The sequence below is a fragment of the Mauremys mutica genome, chromosome 7 (assembly GCF_020497125.1).
Source record: "Mauremys mutica isolate MM-2020 ecotype Southern chromosome 7, ASM2049712v1, whole genome shotgun sequence".
In the NCBI taxonomy this organism is placed as follows: Eukaryota; Metazoa; Chordata; order Testudines; family Geoemydidae; genus Mauremys; species Mauremys mutica.
This window is the reverse complement of record NC_059078.1, coordinates 12,497,206-12,516,092: the sequence shown is the minus strand read 5'-3', so window position 1 is coordinate 12,516,092 and position 18,887 is coordinate 12,497,206. Positions and strand designations below refer to the sequence as shown.

The 18,887-nt window shown below is 44.5% G+C and overlaps 1 protein-coding gene across 5 annotated transcripts in view; it reads right to left on the bottom strand.

Annotated features, from left to right (window-relative positions):
* Window positions 1-18,887, bottom strand: part of CHL1 (cell adhesion molecule L1 like) — a 189,096-nt gene that overhangs the window by 28,069 nt on the left and 142,140 nt on the right. For all 5 annotated transcript variants that reach the window (XM_045025896.1, XM_045025898.1, XM_045025899.1 and 2 more), the window contains 8 exons: window positions 17,126-17,263; window positions 15,982-16,093; window positions 15,364-15,530; window positions 13,371-13,536; window positions 7,621-7,745; window positions 1,872-1,973; window positions 1,449-1,646; window positions 276-346 (listed from right to left, as the gene is read on the bottom strand). In XM_045025896.1, coding sequence (XP_044881831.1) covers window positions 276-346; window positions 1,449-1,646; window positions 1,872-1,973; window positions 7,621-7,745; window positions 13,371-13,536; window positions 15,364-15,530; window positions 15,982-16,093; window positions 17,126-17,263 — 1,079 coding nt within the window. The remainder of the gene's footprint in view (window positions 1-275; window positions 347-1,448; window positions 1,647-1,871; window positions 1,974-7,620; window positions 7,746-13,370; window positions 13,537-15,363; window positions 15,531-15,981; window positions 16,094-17,125; window positions 17,264-18,887) is intronic.

Below are 18,887 nucleotides of genomic sequence, written 5' to 3'. Positions count from 1 at the left end.
AAAAATGTATTTTTGAATGGTAGAAGAAGGAAAGAAATCCTTGCCCCGTTGAAGTGAATAGGAGCTTCGCCTTTGACTACATTGGTCCTTGGATTTCATCCATGGAGTTACTAATGATGACTAGAAGTCAGATAGCAGGAAGAAACCCATTAAACCCATATTGAAAGTGTGGGTCTTAACATGATCCTGATAACTTCAGTAATGCTTCAGGATCTTCAGCTTGAAAGGAGAAATCATTTCACATATAGTATCACCGATAGGAACTTTTAAATTACCTCCCATTTCATAACCATTTCATTTGGTTCAGAAGCTTCGACTCGGATGTTTTCTGGGTTCTTGTCTGGAGCTATAACAGTAGAACGAATAAAATTAGTTTATACCATATGTCCTTCATTAATCCTATCTTTTTTCCCCTCTCCCCCTATGCCCTACATCTTCACAAAACAACCAGATAGATGTGAAAAGTGCCAGGCTAATTTCCTTACTTGAAATGATTTGGCTTTGTTGCAACTAACCAACATGTAAATAAAGAACCCATGATTAAACATAATTACTTGACACAACAGAGGGTTAGTGAACAAATATGTAGTTTATATGGTTTGATCTTGAGCAGCCTTCCTAGTTAGTTTTAGTCGATATCTCTAAACTGACTTTTTGGATTTCAGAGTACCAGATGTAGGGGGATTATTCTGAAGAGACGTTCCCCCTGTTGGGAATGGAAAACAGAAGGTGTATCATTAGTGTGTGACACAGAGCTGAAAAGCTGTGGAAGAAGCTGAGACGAGTTACGTTTAAAAAAAAAAAAAAAAACCCTAAAGCAAAAATAAAGCCTGGGCAATGCAAATTACTATGCAATGCTGAACAGCTGGCCTCTGCAAGTGCTTTCAGGAACCAGTCATTTTGTGTTACAATGAGAAATGTGTTGTGAATGGAGATGTGTGACAAGTTCAGAGCTGCTGGGAGGCTCACCATAAATCTTGCTAAAGATCCTATCTAGTAACTGCTTGCATATAAAAGGGCTATATTGTGGCTTTAAGGAACAGAACCAGCTGAAGCCTCTGGACCATCGCGCCCGACTTAGTATGCTGTCCTCCAGAGTTTCAGAGGGTGCAGGAGAGCACTGCTGCTGTGCCACCCTTGACAAATGTGTGGCATATGCTCCCTTTCGCAGGGTACCAGCTCTTCTGACTGGTGTGGGTCACAGCTCTGGCCTCTCTCTCTTTCAGAGACTATTGAATATAACTACATCTTCAGAGAGACCCATTTGGCTTCAGTGGGACAAATCATGAAATAAGGTGTTCAGGTTTGCAAGAGTATAAAAATCTGGTCCCAGATCACTTAAACTGGGCTGAAAACAACCCTGTCTAATTTCAAACCCTCATGGAACAAATTGGATTGAACGTTAGTCTAGAACATATACAGCCAGGAAATGAGATGACAGTATTTACCAGTGGGAGGTGTTGCATAGCGTGTTGATGATGCGCTAGCCTTGCTTCTTCCAACACCATTAACGGATGTAACACGGAACTGGTAACTTATATAAGGAGCCAATGATAAAACAACGGTTGTGTTGTTCCCTGGGATTCTTGTGAGTTCCTGCCACTTCCCAGGCTCCCAACGATTCGCTTCAAATTCTACAATGGACTCTGGAAGGGGAAAAATAAAAATGAGAAAGATAATACCAAAAGCATAACTCTGAATTAAAGCCCATATAAATTCAATGGCAAGCACAGAAGAAAACAAAATTTATAACAAAGGTGCTTCAAAAATAACATTAAGGATGTATATGAACCTTATTTGTTTATTCTAGTGCTAATGACGTAATAAAGGACAAAATAAATGCAAGACTATGGTACTAGAATCCTTCATACCATAAATGGGACTGTTGTGACTGTCTCCTGCTTTCCAGGATAATCTAACACTTCTGTTCTGTTTTTCTGAGAGAAGCAGCTCTTCTGGTGGGTCAGGAACATCTAAGAAATAAAGAGAAAATAGCAGAAAGGTGGTGAGTTGTATGTATTTATGGTAAGATTTCAACAGTGTTGTGCATTGGCCTAACTGCTTCAACTGAAGGCTGTGGTAAAACTCCCATTGACTTCAATGGCGACTTGGTTAGGCCAGCAACAATCACTTTTAAAAATCCCACCCTTATTATATAAACACAAAGTGGATCCTCTGATTTTATGAATTGCTATATTCATTTTCAGGGAAATCTCATGTACTCTTATTATAATAACTAGTGTAATAGATTTCTTTTTTTCTTAATCAATATAAAGTCTATATAACGATGAATATATCTCAGTGCTGTTTTTAACAGAAAGCTGCATTTGCTTCACTTATTTATTATGGTCCAAACCGCAATGATGGGGGAAGAAGAGTGAACTTTACCAGATATTAAACCTACATCCTTAAATGTTAGTGGGAGGAGAAAATTCATTATCCCTGATGGATTCCCAGATTAACCCTATGCTATGTGAGTGGAGAAGAAAGTTCATCACCCAGCTTCTCAGTTCATGATCTGTCTAGAGGCCAGGACAAAAGCCTCTTGGGTGCTTAGATGCCATGATGGTGAGTATGAAGTAACAACCTGGCTAGATCTCTCATCTAGGTGCCATAAAAGTGACTTTTAATCTCTCAGCAGGGTCATTACAACCCCAGCTACTGCTCCATCATATGCACTGTCTGTGTCAGAGCTGATTTTCAGAGCTACAGATCAAGGTCTGTCTATATAGGAGTTTAGAATCTGACTTGTAAAGCTTTAATACAGCATCTACAGAGATGGATTAACCAGCAGGAGAGCAGGAAAACAGCATGGGAGGACAGACATTTTTTGCAGAATGACCTTGTGTTTCTCAACAAGTTTATAAGAGGAAATAGAGACGATCTATGGTTTGGGATAACATATGTTTGTGAAAATGCATATACTACAGTGAATGCTTTTGATACAGGCACATTCAGACTGACAGATGTTTATCTTCATCAGTTATTGAGACTTGTTTTGTCATTTTTGCCATCCATTTTACGAAATGTATATGGTCTTAGGAAAAAGAACAATTTCTCATAGCAATAGTATTGTGGTGCAGTATGTTTGTTGAAATAACATCTAAATACAAACAAAAAAACCCAGGAAAGAAATAAAAAAAATCATGTTAAAAATAAAACTATGTTCATTATGAACATGTTCTTCAAACCTCAAAGTGGAAATGGTTCCATCTCCTGGAATCGCTTTAATCTAAGGCTATGTGACATAGTAATTAAACAGATTAAGGAGCGGCGCATTGAGGCCTTGAGCAAACCTCCTTGTGCCTCAATCAAGTCACCTTTATAATTGGCTAAAACTAGGACTGACACTGCATTTTTGTAAACTAAATTAAAGGCGAAGGCACAGGATTTTTTTAAAAAGTGAGTTTGTGCCTTCTGACCATGCTTATGATGTGTCAAGAATGCTAAAAACATTCTTCCCCTCACCCTACCTCTTCTCTCCTCCCCAATTGTATTACACCTTTGAAATACACCTCTACCTCGATATAACGCTGTCCTCGGGAGCCAAAAAATCTTACCACGTTATAAGTGAAACCACATTATATCAAACTTTCTTTGATCCACCAGAGTGCGCAGCCCGCCCCCCCCCCCTCCCCGGAGCACTGCTTTACCGCGTTACATCCAAATTCGTGTTATATCGGGTCGCGTTATATCGAGGTAGAGGTGTATCAGAAATACCCAGTATGACCTCCCTAAATTTTGCTAGTGGCCCTCTTGGGGTCTCAGAGCATGTCTGTTGTGAGTTCTTAGATCTTATTTGGAGAGACAATGGTCCTCTATTTTAATAAAGATGTTCTCCAATATGTCCATTAGTCACTGATGGGTGTTAACAAAACCAAATAGTCTTAAACAGTCCAACTAAAAATTCCTTCCTGCTCAAATTGTGGTGTCTTGTTTTTAGTGAAGTTAGTTCTCTAGTCCCCATAGAGTTTTCAGAAAAAGCTTGAATTATTAGTTTGAAAAAAACAGATTTTTTTAAAATCCCATCTGGCTATTTTTTATACATCATAATAAAAACAAAAAAGGATCAAGACCATTTTCCCTCCAAGCAGGTCAACTTTTAAAAGGGAATATAGCCCTTCATGGAATTTTCATAAGTAGTATAACAAACAGTCAATAAACATGTTGAATAACACAGTATTATAAAACTATGGTAATGTAAATAAAAGGCATGTCATGTTGTTAATTTACTTTTTATTGAAAACTAGCATTTATCATTAAAGCATGAAGTAAATATAAAACCCTGCAGGTGAGTGATTTAAGTCCTGCTGCAGCCTCTGCCAAGAAAATAAACGAATTAAATTAAAACAAAAACAAAAGCTTGCCCTTAAACGAACATTCCTGTTAATATCCAGTTCCCTTGGATAGATATGTAGGCTCCGATTCTGCAATGGATTGCACGTCAGTGCACCAGGTCGCCAACCCATGACTTCAATAGGGCTTCACATGGGCAGAGCAGCAGACAGGCCATAGCAGTATCAGGAGAAAAGGAGGCTGGTCCGGTGATTATGGTGCCAGTGTGGGACTTGGGAGAGCTGGATTTCAAGTCTCAGTTCTACCACTAACTTCCTGTGTGACGTTACGTAAATCACTTAGTCTCCCTGTGCCTTCGGCCTGGTCTATACTAAAATGTTAGGTCAACCTAGCTATGTCACTCAGAGATGTGAAAAACTCATATAACCGGCCTAGCTACCACTTCCCAGGGAAGTGGATTACCTACACTGATTTGGGAGAACCTCTCCCATTGGCATAAGTTGTGCTGCTGTAGCATTTCAAGTGTAGACAAGCCCTTAGTTCCCTTTCTGTAAAATGGGGGTGTAACTGCACCCCTTCTCGTGATGGCTGTGCCACATATAGAGACTGATGAACCTGCAGCCCGAAGCTGTCAGATGCAAGGATTGAACCTGGGAATTCAGGATCTTAAAGCATGAACCTCAAATGCTGGAACTAAAAGACTCTGTTAGCCATAGCAAATAAGACAATAGCCCTTAGTAATTGACTAGTACATAGATAATAGTACTTCCCTACCTCACAGGGGATTTTGTGAGGATAACTACATTAAAGATTGTAAGACACTCAGATACTATGGTCATGGGGATATATAGGTACCTTAGGTTCAGGACTTTAGAAAACAAAATAAAGCTGCCTCACTATTTTTACAGAATAAGTATTCCCAATCATAACTGAAGAAGTGCACAGGATGTATTCAAATAGCAAGGTAGACTTATGTATATATCTAAGGCCTGGTCTACACTAGGAGTTTATGTCGAATTTAGCAGCATTAATTCGACTTAACCGTGCACCCGTCCACACCAGGAAGCTAATTAGTTCGACCTAGAGGGCTCTTTAGTTCGAATTCTGTACTCCTCCCCGATGAGGGGAGTAGCGCTAAATTCGACATGGCTATGTCGAATTAGGCTAGGTGTGGACGGAAATCGACCTTAGTAGCTCCGGGAGCTATCCCACAGTGCACCACTCTGTTGACGCTCTGGACAGCAGTCTGAGCTTGGATGTTCTGACCAGCTACACAGGAAATGCACAGGGAAAATTTGACACGCTCCGGCGCCTTGTGGATGTTCTGCAGGACCGCAGGCAAGAGGACAGAGCCCCCCTGCACTGTATCTGCAACCGCCCTCCCCAGCCACAAAGTCCCAAACCCCCCTCACCCAAAGTAACAAGAAGGAGGGGCAACAGGGGCCGTGAAAACTGTCACTGCACCCCTGCAGAGTGCACAAATACAAGAAGGCGCTCATTCCCTAAATGTTGAGAAGTCCTTCCCTTCCTGGCTCACCGAAGCCCCAATCCCAGTTTCATTCCCTAACTGTGTAGTTGATTATTAAAAGTAGTTTGCTGTTAATTACTATATCCGTCAAGTTTTTATACAGAAGACTGTCTGTGAAGGGGGGGGGAAGGGGGTTGTTAATTGCATAGGACAGTCACCTTTACCAGGGTACAGACACGGGGGCAGGATCAACAGCAGGTCACACACACAGTGTAGTCAGTAGGCACCCTGGTCGGTCTGGGAGGTGTTTTCCATGTTCTGTGTGGGTGGGGGGTACGTGACTTTGTGGCATGGAAGGGCGGTTACAGAACTTATGCAGTGGTCCTTGTCCCGGACCACAGAGCCACGCAGCAGGGGAATCTGTAACCGTCCTCCCCCGCCACAAGGTCATGTAGCCCCCGCACACAGAGTCCCGAAAAGGAGGGATGGCAGGCTCTGTTGAAACAACCAGTCCTGCACTGCAGACCGCTCTAGGAGCAGGAGCCTATCATTCCTCGAGTGTAGAAGCGGTGTTAACATCACTGCACACCCTACCCACCACAGTCTGTGTCCCTGTTTCAACCCTTTAACGCAAATTCATTAATAAAGAAAACGTTGTTAATTAACAATGTTCCATTAACTTTATTTTTAAACGTGTGTTGGAAGGGGGGAAACGTGGTGAACGGGGTATGTAACCGCAGAAGAAAGTCAACAGTAACTGAAGCAGGGGCAGGTTCAGCTTCTCTGTAAAGAAACTGAACAGTCACAGGTTACCCTGCTCGCTGAGGAACCTAGCTTTCAAAGCCTCCCGGATGCACAGCACTTCCCGCTGGGCTCTTCTAATTGCACAGCTGTCTGGCTGAGTGTAATCAGCAGCCAGGCGATTTGCCTCAACCTCCCATCCCACCATAAAGGTCTCCCCCTTGCTCTCACAGAGATTGTGGAGCACACAGCAAGCTGCAATAACAATGGGGATATTGGTTTTGCTGAGATCCGAGCGAGTCAGTAAGCTCCTCCATCTCCCCTTGAGACGTCCGAAAGCACGTTGAATGATGACAGTTACCCAAGACCACTCTCGACACATTTTTCCCCCCAGCATGCATTGTGGGGAAATCCCAGAATTCAAATGGGCAGTGGGGACTGCGGGAACTGTGGGATAGCTTCCCACAGTGCACCGCTTCCAATGTCGACGCTTGCCCCGTTAGTGTGGACTCACAAAGTCGAATTAGTGTCCTTAGTGTGGACACACAAATTCGACTTTGTAAGGTCGATTCCACAAATTCTAATTAAGTTAAATCGAACTAATCTGGTAGTGTAGACATACCCTAAGTCAAAACTGGTAAGTTCTCGTGTGTGGTCCCTGTAATATCATATTCTGGAACCAGCACATTCCAAGTGGCTAGGCTGTATGCCGGAGAACTCCGTGGAAGCTGGGATAGAGGAATCCTCCCCCTGAGGTTGCGAAGTGACAGCATATCTTTTCCAACAATGCAACTAGAGCTTCCAGCCTTCAATAGCTCCTACAGCTGGTGTGATTGCCTCTTGCACAAGAGAAAATGATGAATGGTGCTCAACAAGGACATTATTATATGTGTTGTTGTATCAGAATACTGTGCTCTGAGGCCCAGTTTTCACAGATGTTGAGAAAGCATAGTCCTAATCCAAATTAATAGATGCTGCAGGTGCTCTGAATCTCTGAAAATCAGGCCACTGATGTTCTATAAATTGAACTGAGTGTGTAGAAAATCTGGTCTGAATCACTGCATTGTTTAACTTTTTGGATGTAGTCTGCAAACCAGGGGGAAAAAATTACTTACCAAGGACAATTAATTGGGATTCAGCTGTAACACTGTCCAGGGACGTACTAGCCACACAGGTGTAAACGCCTTGATCCTCGAATGTCACACTTGATATGAACAATGTATCCATTTCAGTAATTATCCTTCAGGACAAAAAAGAAATTACATAAGCATGAGAGAGAATTGGAAGGGAAGCATATTATTGATAGACTTTTTTTTTCCTGAAGGCCTGTTCATGCACGCCTTTGATAACAGACTCATTTGGAATAATACAGTGGTGGCGTATGTCTGTTATTTGAAATTGTGTCTTAGCTGAAGATATTTTATACATTGTACTTTAGAATATTATCTTTGTAGCAATTTAGAACTCGTAGTTAGATCCTCAGCGGGTGTAAATGGCATGGCTTCATTGACTTGAATGGAACTATGCTGATTTACCCCTCAGTGAGGATCTGTCCCTCAAGCCTTTATGTATGTGCTCAGTCATATTATGTGGTGCAGCGTGGGGGGCGGAACCTCTTCCCTGACTAAAAAATAAAGGAATTTAATCCTCCAGAATTGTCCATTCCAGACACTTCATAGGATTAGGGGCTCAATCCTAATCCTATCAAATTCAATGGCAAAAGTATACAGGGAGCAAAATTCAGCCCTCATTTCATTCATTCCTATGCTTAGGACACAACCACTCAGGCCTGGTCTACACTAGGACTTTAATTCGAATTTAGCAGCGTTAATTCGAATTAACCGTGCACCCGTCCACACCAGGAAGCCATTTAGTTCGACCTAGAGGGCTCTTTAGTTCGAATTCGGTACTCCACCCCGACGAGGGGAGTAGCGCTAAATTCGACATGGCTATGTCGAATTAGGCTAGGTGTGGATGCAAATCGAACTTACTAGCTCCGGGAGCTATCCCACACTGCACCACTCTGTTGACGCTCTGGACAGCAGTCCGAGCTCGGATGCTCTGACCAGCCACACAGGAAAAGTCCCGGGAAAATTTGAATTCCTTTTCCTGTCTGGACAATTAGAATCTCATTTCATAGTTGGACATCGGGGCAAGCTCAGCAGCACCGGCAGCGATGCAGAGCTCTCCAGCAGAGGAGTTCATGTAATCTCTGAATAGAAAGAGGGACCCAGCATAGACTGACCGGGAACTCTTGGATCTGATCGGAGTGAGGGTCGAGGAGTCTGTGCTTTCGGAGCTGCGCTCCAAATAACGGAATGCAAAGACCTACGAGAAGGTCTCCAAAGCCATGAGAGACAGAGGATACAGCCGGGATGCAACGCAGCGCCGCGTGAAAATCAAGGACCCCAGACAAGGCTACCAAAAAAACAAAGCGGCAAACGGAGCAGTCGGTAAGTGCTTTAACCATGTAAACTTTTATTCTTAATATAACAGGAATCTGAAGTATGTGAAAAGGAGGTCTCTCTATATATGGGGATAGACCAGAAATCCTCCTGGGAGATCTCCATGAACCTGTCCTGGAGGTAATCGAAAAGCCTCCGCAGGAGGTTCCTGGGGAGAGCTGCCTTATTGGGTGCTCCGTGGTAGCACACTTTTCCGCGCCAGGCTTTCATGAGGTACTCAGGGAGCATTGCCTCCCCGAGCACGGCTGCGTAGGGCCCTGGTTTGTGCTGGCTTTCACGCAGCATGCGCTCTCTATCTCCTTCAGTGACCGTCCTCAGGGTGATCTCGCTCGGAGACTCCTGCATGTAATTAGGGGAATTACTGTAATGTTACGCCTGGTCCAAAGTATTTTTAAAAAATCTCCGGACAGACGGCATAGCAGAGACTCAGCACGCTGCTGCGTGACAAGCGTAACGGAAAGCCAAAGAATCAAATGGACGCTCATGGAGGGAGGGGGGACTGAGGACGCAAGGTATCCCACAGTTCCTGCAGTCTCCGAAAAGGATTTGCATTCTTGGCTGAGCTCCAAATGCTTCTAGGGTCAAAAACAGTGTCCGCGGTGGGTCAGGGGATAGCTCGGCAATTTACGCAGCCCCCCAACCACCCCCAGAAGTGAAAGGGAAAAAATCCTCTCTTGACTCTTTTACATGTCACCCTATCTTTACTGAATGCTGCAGATAGACGCGATGGTGCAGCACTGAACACCAACATCCTTGCTCCCCCCCCCCCGCCATGGGTGGCTGATGGTACAAAATGACTGGTACCCGTCCTCATCATCAGCCTATTGGCACATGGGGCAGTGCAAAAGGACTGGTAACCATGCAGACTACCATCCGTTAGGTCGATCAAGGGCGCCTGGCCCTAATTTTTCCTGGTAGATGGTACAATATGGCTGATAACCATCGTCATCATCGCAACAGGGGCTGAGCTTCATCAGCCCCCATCCCTTCATGTGTAAAGAAAAGATTCAATTGCCCCTGGACTAGCAGCAGGATGCTGGGCTCCTCTCCTCCACACTCCTTAATGTCCTATCTGGACTATCATAGCAACTGGAGGCTGCCTTCCACTCATTTCTCACTAACAAGTCACTGTGTCTTATTCCTGCAAGTGGGGGGACAATGCTATGGTGGCCCAGGAAGGCTGGGGAAGAATGGAATGAACAGGTGGGGTTGTTGCGGGAGCACCCCCTGTGAATAGCATACAGCTCATAATCTATGCAGGATCTGACACAGAGCAGCTGTGCTCTCTGGTTCTCTGATACAGTGGTTCTCTAGTACACTTGCCCATATTCTAGGCAGGACTGATTCTATTTTTAGATACCAAAAAGGAGGGATTGACTCAGGGAGTCATTCCCAATTTTGGCTTTTGCGCCCCTGGCTAAGAGCAGCCAGGGGCACTTATGACAGCAGCAAATGGTGCAGTGGAAAGGGACTGCTAATCATGCCCATCTTATTACCAATTTATGGTGTGGTAGATGGTACAATATGGCTGGTAACCATCTCTGCTGTCATGCAAAAGCAAAAGCATGCTGCTGTGTAGCGCTGCTGAACCGCCTCTGTCAGCGGCATCTAGTACACATACGGTGACAGGCACAAAAGGCAAAACAGGCTCCATGGTTTCCACGCTGTGGCGTCTGCCAGGGCAATCCAGGGAAAACGGGCTTGAAATGATTGTCTGCTGTAGCTTTCCCGGAGGAAGGGATGACTAACGGCATTTACCCAGAACCACCCGCGGAAATGGTTTTTGCCCCATCAGGCACTGGGATCTCAACCCAGAATTCACAGAGACAGATTAGACTGTGTTCATTCTTCGCAAAAATTTATCTTGGCAAGGAATTCACTCCCTTTTTCCCATCACACAGCTTGGACTGTCTCCAGACCCGCCACAGCATCCCCCTCACAGAGGCTGGCAAAGATTAGGCGGCGAAATAAAAAGACACGGGACGAGATGTTCGCTGAACTTATGGGGTGCTCCCGAGACGACGCGGACCAGCAGAGCCAGTGGAGGGAGACCCTCTCTCTGTACCAGCGCTCACTCAGCGAACGGGAGGAGAGGTGGCGTGAAGAAGACAAGCAGGCGACTCAAACGCTGCTTGGACTAATGAGAGAGCAAACGGACATGCTCCTGCGCCTTGTGCATGTTCTGCAGGACCTCCGGCAGGAGGACAGAGCCCCCCTGCAGTGTATCTGCAACCGCCCTCCCCTGCCACAAACCGCCCATCCCATACTCCCCTCACCCAAAATAACCAGAAGGAGGGGCGCCAGAGGCTGTGTAAACTGTCACTGCACCCCAGCAGAGTGCTCAAGTACCCAAAAGCTCTCATAGCCTACATTTTGGAAAGTCCTTTCCTTCCCGCCTCACCCAAGCCCCCATCCCAGTTTCATCCCCTAACTGTCTAGTTGATAATAAAAAATACTTTTCTGTTAATTACTGTTTCCGTCATGTTCTTTTAGAGGAGACTGTGTTTGAAGGGGGGGAAGGGGGTTGGTAATTTGACAGGACAATCACCTTTACCAGGGTACAGACATGGGGGCAGGATCAGCAGCAGGTCACACACACACTGCAGTCAGTACGCACCCTGGTCGGTATGGGAGGTGGTTTGCAGGTTCTGTGTGGGTGGGGGGGTACGTGACTTTGTAGCGGGGGAGGGGGGTTACAGATCTCATGCAATGGTCCCTGTCCTGGACCACAGAGCCACGCAGCAGAGGAATCTGTATCCGTCCTCCCCCGCCAAAAGGCCACATAGCCCCCGCACACAGAGTCCCAAAAAGGAGGGATGGCAGGCTCCGTTGAAAAATCCAGTCCGGCACTGCAGACCGCTCTGGGAGCAGGAGCCTGTCATTCCTCGAGTTTACAGGCGGTCTTTACATCACTGCACACCCTACCCAGCACAGTCCGTGTCCCAGTTTCAACCCTGTAATGCAAAGTCATCAATAAAGAAACCTTTGTAAAGTTACAGTGGAACATGTATTTTATTTTTAAACGTGTGTTGGAAGTTGGGGAAGCGGGGTGGGCGGGGTATGTAACTGCAGATGCTAGTCAACAGTCACTTGGTAAAGAAACAGGGGCAGCTTCAGCTTCTCTGTAAAGAAACTGAACAGTCACAGGTCACGCTGCTCGCTGCTCGCTGGTACTTGAAGAGTTCCTTATCGCTGTGAAAAGCGCCTGCACAGAGCTTCACGAGCCAGGGCATTAGCGGGTAGGCTGGGTCCCCGACGATCACTATAGGCATCTGCACATCCCCAAGACTTATTTTGTGGTCCGGGAAGAAACTACCTTCCTGCAGGCGTCTAAACAGACCAGAGTTCCTGAAAACACGCATGTCATGAACTTTGCCTGGCCACCCGACGTTGATGTTGGTAAAACGTCCCCCATGGTCCACCAGTGCTCGCAGCACCATTGAAAAGTAGCCCTATTTCTTAGCAGCTGATTGTGGAAGAGGTGGACGATAAGGTGCGAGGAGTTGACAACGGCCATAACTGCAGCGGGATCCGTGCTCAAAGTGCTGTGGCGCCCGCGCTGTCACTGAGCAGAAAAGTGCACGAACAGATTGCCCGCAGGCGCTTTCAGGGAGGGAGGGAGGGAGGGCGTGATTGACGGTTCAATGATGACAGTTACCCAAAACCACCCTCGACACATTTTTCCCCCCAGCATGCATTGGGGGGGGGAAATCCCAGGATTCCAATGGGCAGCGGGGAGTGCGGGAACTGTGGGATAGCTTCCCACAGTGCACCGCTTCCAAAGTCGACACTGGCCCCGTTACTGTGGACTCACACAGTCGAACTAGTGTATTTAGTGTGGATACACAACTTCGACTTCATAAGGTCGATTCCACAAATTCGAATTAAGTTGATTCGAAATAGTCTTGTAGTGTAGACGTACCCTCAGAAACACACTGCTTTTCATGTATACTATTTAAACTAATGTTTCTAGCTCTTGCTAAGCATCCAGCACCCAAATGTTGAACAACTGGGGTGAAATGCTGGCTCCACTGATGTCAATGATAAAACACTCAGTGGCTGCAGTGGAGCCAGTATTTCACACTTGGATTAAGCGTAGGCAGCCAAGTTTAGTACTTCATTGTGCAGTGTACCTGCCGAATGAGACATACTGCACCACAGTATAGCAAGTAAATATGAACCTACCTGCGTAGCTCGGTTAAAAAAAATCAAACTTTAAAATATTTGAAAGAACACAGATGCATTCATAAAAATATGTGCTGCATGCACAGCTATGATATGCACAGACTTGGCTTAAAGTTATAAAAAACATCCTGTCCCTAGGAACAAAATTAACCATGCCACACATAACACAGTATTGTTTCAGAGTCAAAACAAGGAGAGGTTTTTATCAAGATTACCTGCCATCTTCTGTGCTTTTGATTTGCAACTCATCTCCATCTTTCCTCCAGGATAATTTAAAACTTTGTTTCAAGTGTGAGTCATATTCAGACTGACATTTCAATAAAACTGAATGTGATTTCAACACTTGAGGGTTTTCAGGAGTAACAACAAGTTTTGTAGCATCTGGTTGATCACAGAAAGATATTCTGATTAGCAATATACAGGTGATTGTACTACATTTCCACCAAGCAATTCAAATGCAGAAAATGATCATACGAGCAATATACTGTAGTTTTTCTGCATATAAGTCAAATTAAGGAGGAATATTTCTGATTTGAGGTTGTGCTAACATTTAGTGTAGTATAAAAGCATTTTCCTTTGAGTTCAGTTCATATCAAAGAGGATCATACAGCCAATCAGAAGTTTATAGGAAAATATCACAGGTGAACATCCTAGCTAATGGTGTGCCAGAGTATATGACAAAATAAATGAGATAGAAAAACTTGACTATGATTTTTATGCCCAATCCTATTTCAAATAGACTTTGGCAATGACCCAGAGAAAATGACAAAATAATTAAAGTCAAGTGGGGAAAAATATCACAATCGAATTTGTTATTTAAAATCAGTCTGAACGAAGAAACAGAAGAATAAGTAATGGAAAGCAATTGGCTACACTGCCATACAGTGAAAAGTAGCTTTGTGAACATTTCATTGTGTGTTCCCATATTTATAGTCTCTCATTAATTTCTAAACAAGTAAAAGAAGGATTTTTGTTTTGTTTTGTTTTCTTCCCTAACTACAAAACCTGCAAAATCATCTTTGGCTCAGAGTCAAACTGCAGCCTTTTCTACTCATGCATCATTAGTCGTTCTTCAGGCTACACTAAACCCTCTGTAACATGTGCAACCCATTGACTTTAGATTATGTTCTCAACTGTATCTGTCCGGCCCCATACTCCATTTCAAGAGACACACAAAAAAACCCCCAAAACCTGTGTTAAAATGGAGTTAAAACTGAAAGTATATATCAGTAATTTAAAGGTAACACACATTACAGGAAAGCTATAATTACTCCAAAACCCAAACATTACAAACCCATCATATCCACTAAGTCTCTGGGCTGTTGAGAGGAAGCAAACCCTCCCACTCCCCCCCACCCATGGTGCTCAGGCCAATATAGGAATATGGAAAGAACTTCTTCCCAGTCTCAAAAAGGCTGCTAGCATAATGCCCACAGCAAGGCCCCAAAACTCAGATCCTACTCCAATCTGAGAGGGTAGAGGGGTTTATCACTCATGTTGTTGAAACTCAGCAGGTGCCCAATGCAGGTACTCATGCACTAGGGGGTCCAATCCCCTGAAAAATTGGAATTAGTGGTAGAGGTTGGAGAAGACAACCCCCAAAGAAGTGGGGAATGGGGTGGGAGGTTCCTAATGTCTGGTACAGCAAGGGCCCAATACCCATGCCCTCAACAATCAAAAAGGGGGATTGCAGTGGGGTTGCAGCAATGCTGCTGGGACCAGGTTAATGGTGTGGAAGGGGGTGGGATGAGGGCAGTCCTCCCTAAGGTGGTATGGATTACTGAAGGAAGTTTGATCTGCTCTGGACAAGTTATTGCCAGATAGTTCCCAGATGTGTTATTAAAGCTGTGACCTAGTTAAGCCACATTCCTTGTGCCTTGTCATTCTTTTTGCAGTGCCCAGGACAATGTGAGGATCATCCATTCATGGGGGAAGGACCATGCACTAAATATGCAAGAGTGCATACCTTGCCTTGATTCTTTCACGTTCCTTGCATTAAACATTGAATAGTTGTCCCTTGCATCATCCATACATGATGCTGCTTCTTTTGCTGGACTGGGTCCTTCTGAATCAAGTATTGTCCATAACCCATGTAATAATTTTTGAAGCAATTACAAGAAGCAGAATATACCTCTGCTTTGGAATACATTTTCTCTAAAGACTTAACATATTTCAAAAGAGGTGTCTGTTCATAAAATGAGAAGTTACCTCTGATACCCAGATTGGCAATGATTGCACGTCTTCCACCCAAATTTGTCACCCAACAAGTGTACGACCCAGAATCTTCTTTCTTTGTCTCTCTGATCTCCAAGGTGCCATTTTCATATACAGTGTACCGCAGACCTTCAAGTGGCTTGATGCTGTCATCCCTCATCCTAGCAGTATAATAATGGTTACCAATTATTTCCAAGAGTCTTGGAACCAGGCTTTCACACCAGGAGGAATTTAGGTTTAGCGATTATTACAAAGGAATAACATGAAAATTTCTGGATTCTGTTCCCAGCTATGTCACTGAGTGACTGAATATCTCTGAGCAAGTCATGTTAGACACACCATGTCTCACCTTACCAGCCTATTGGATATTACAATACCTTCCTCAAAGAGATGTTGTGGGGTTTTATTAATCTTTGTACAGCACGTGCCTTGAGATCCTTGGATAAAAAGCTTGTTTAAGTCCACCATACTGATATTATCTTATTCATTATTAAATTTAACTCAAACATGATGACTGAAAAGTTTCAATGTATTTGTACAGTTAAATAACATGTTCAATATAAAACCAGTGATTTAAAACAAGCAGCAGGCAGGCAGTTATCAATGGCTTACCAACTAATGACAGCGGGAGGTGAAGCAAAAACTTGACAGTGCAAGAAAGCATTGTAACCAACAACTGTGGCATAGTCTTCACTGTCTGAGGTTAGCACTAATGGAGCAATATCTGCAAAACAGAACGTAAATCAGCTATGTTATGCTTTGGAGTGAGAATCAAACATGTTATTTCTCAGATCATCTTTCGAGTGCCCTCCCCGCCACTAGCACAACAATGAGTTCAAGTAACTGGGCTGGTGCAAGAGGGAACTGCACAATGGGGAATGATTCCATTTCTGGAGCCTCCAGCTGTCCTACCACTGCTCAGTGCAACTGCAGCTCAGATGCTTCGACAGCTACTGCCACCTGCTCATAAGGATCAATGGCTGGTGTATCTACTTAATGAGAAATGCACTGTCATACTCTATCTTTATACATGCTCCTTCTCTGGAGCTAGTCGCTGGCTTCCCTCTCAAGCCCCACTGTGTAAATGCATCAGGAAACCTTGTTGTGAAAGACAACAGGAGGTTGGTTCTCTGACATGCTGGGGCTGTAGGGCCTAGGACATGCTCCAGAAATCTTGGGCTGGATGGGGAAACTACATTGGTTCTGCTGCCGATGGGGACTGCTTCCGCTAAGTCAATTCCCAGCATTATGATTGTTTCTTAAGTGAACAAATTGGTAATAAAAACTGAAATTCCAGATTAATGATCTGTGTAATAATATAATTGTACAGTCAAGGGCACAATCCTGGTTCCACATCATCGGTCTCAACTCAACTATCTGTTATTGTTTTATTTAATAGAAGTCCTTGCGCGAAGCACAATTCTTAAAATAGAGTATACACGAGTCATTGTGTGCTTACACTAAACATATAATACAGTGCACGTGATGCAAGGCTCTTTGAATCAGATTACACAATATATAGCATCTCTTCAAATTTTGGACCAATGCAAAGTTACAATGAACTTGTTACAATCCTGAGATTAATGATGAAAGCCATAGAACAACTGCCAGCTTTGGTAAGCATTAACAACTGTGGGCCTAATCGTGCAAACTTTTACTCCCATGATTTAGCCTCAAGCAGTGATGGGTGAGCAGGATTGGGTCCTGTGGCAACAGCATCTTTTCCATAAGTAATCTAATGTTGTGGAGTACTTACTTAAAACATTCACATTGGCAGTGGCAAGGATGGTGCCATGCTTGTTAGTTGCCTCACACTGATACACTGCGCTGTCCTGCAGTTGTAGCTTGGTAATGCTGATCTCCCCGGCAGAGACTCTGCCCCTATAAGTCCTTTCTGAAAGGAATCAAAGCATGTCAGTAGGATGAGGAATGAGCATTTATTTGAGTTCAAGAGCATCTCTGAACTGCTTCCATTTCAGATGCAAGCCAAAAGGGCAAGCTGCATATTCAGTATTAGGCTAGCAGTGATGTACCCCAACCACCAGAAAGCTGCTCTAAAGCACTGCACATGTCATCATTCCCAGGGAGAAAAAGAAGTGGATAGCTTGGCTTCAGGAAAATGTTTATCTACAGAGATATTTTCCTATGACAGAAATAGCATGGTTTACATTTTGTATGTGTGTGTGCTGATTTCCAGAAGCACCTAAGGCATCCGACTACCCAGTTCTCATTAAAAAGAATGTCCAAATCACCTACAAAACTTTGAATTTCAGCCATACTGTATGTTCTTTACAACTATCGGTATGATGGGATAGACCAGGGATCGGCAACCTCTGGCACGCAGCCCGTCAGGGAAATCCGCTGGCGGGCCAGGACTGTTCGTTGACCTGCAGCAGCCATAGGTTTGGCTGATTGCAGCTCCCAGTGGCTGCAGTTCACTATTCCAGGCCAACGGGGGCTGCGGGAAGCGGCATGGGCCTAGGGACACTTCCCGCAGCCCCCATTGGCCTGGAACGGTGAACCATGGCCAGTGGGAGCTTTGATCGGCGAAACCTGACACACTGCAGGTAAACAAACCGTCTCAGCCTGCTAGTGGATTTCCCTGATGGGCCGCATGCCAGAGGTTGCTGATGGCTGGGCTAGATGGTGTCCTGAATAACTTGGAGTGAGAATGGAGGGGCCATGCTGCAGATTGGGTCGTTGAGAGGAATTCTGATTTTCTCAGCTAGAATTCATTAGAGGGGTTCAGCGTACAGCCTGCTGTGCTGGCTGCTTCAGGTGTGTCTGTGGCAGAGAGAGAGAGAGAGAGAGAGATGGCCTAGCCCTTCCCCACCCTAATTCAAGCAGATAGTGCCGGGGAGGAACAAGGAGGGAGCAGGGCCTTTACTCTTCAGCCATTTCATGGCTTATCTCTGTGCTAGTCAATGAGTCCTAGCGGGGCCCTAGTATTGTAAGAGTCTGATCCATGTTCCTAAAGATGAGAAAATTACACTGACTGGCTATGGGCTTTAAATTACAATTGTAGCTTCCATATTATTGTTACTTTAATTCTTCTCCCTTCATTATCACCATAAAGTATTCACTTTGGCTAAACCAGACAAATCAACTATCATATGATGCATTTGGAGTTAAGTGCCAACTTTTGTGCTGGGAGTACAGTATATGCTAATCTTGTCCAGCTGAGTGTAACCCCCACACCTTTTGGGTGTGGTGTTCTGTCCCATCTAATGGCACTGAGACCACTTAGAGAGAAAGTTAAATGAGTGTGTTCTACCCCCTTACCTAACAACCAGTTGGCTTTTACCTCATGTGGCAGAGGCTCATGCACTAAACTCCAGAGGTTGCTGGTTCGATCCCGCCCACCAACAAACTGGGGTCTGTCATCATTACAAGTGGGAGCTCCTTCAGGATTTCAACTGGGAAGACTCTGACGCTCCCCTCAGCTAGGGAAAATATGTAACCCACACACCTTCTGGGTGTGGTGTCTGTCCCATCTAGTGGCACCACGACCACTTAGA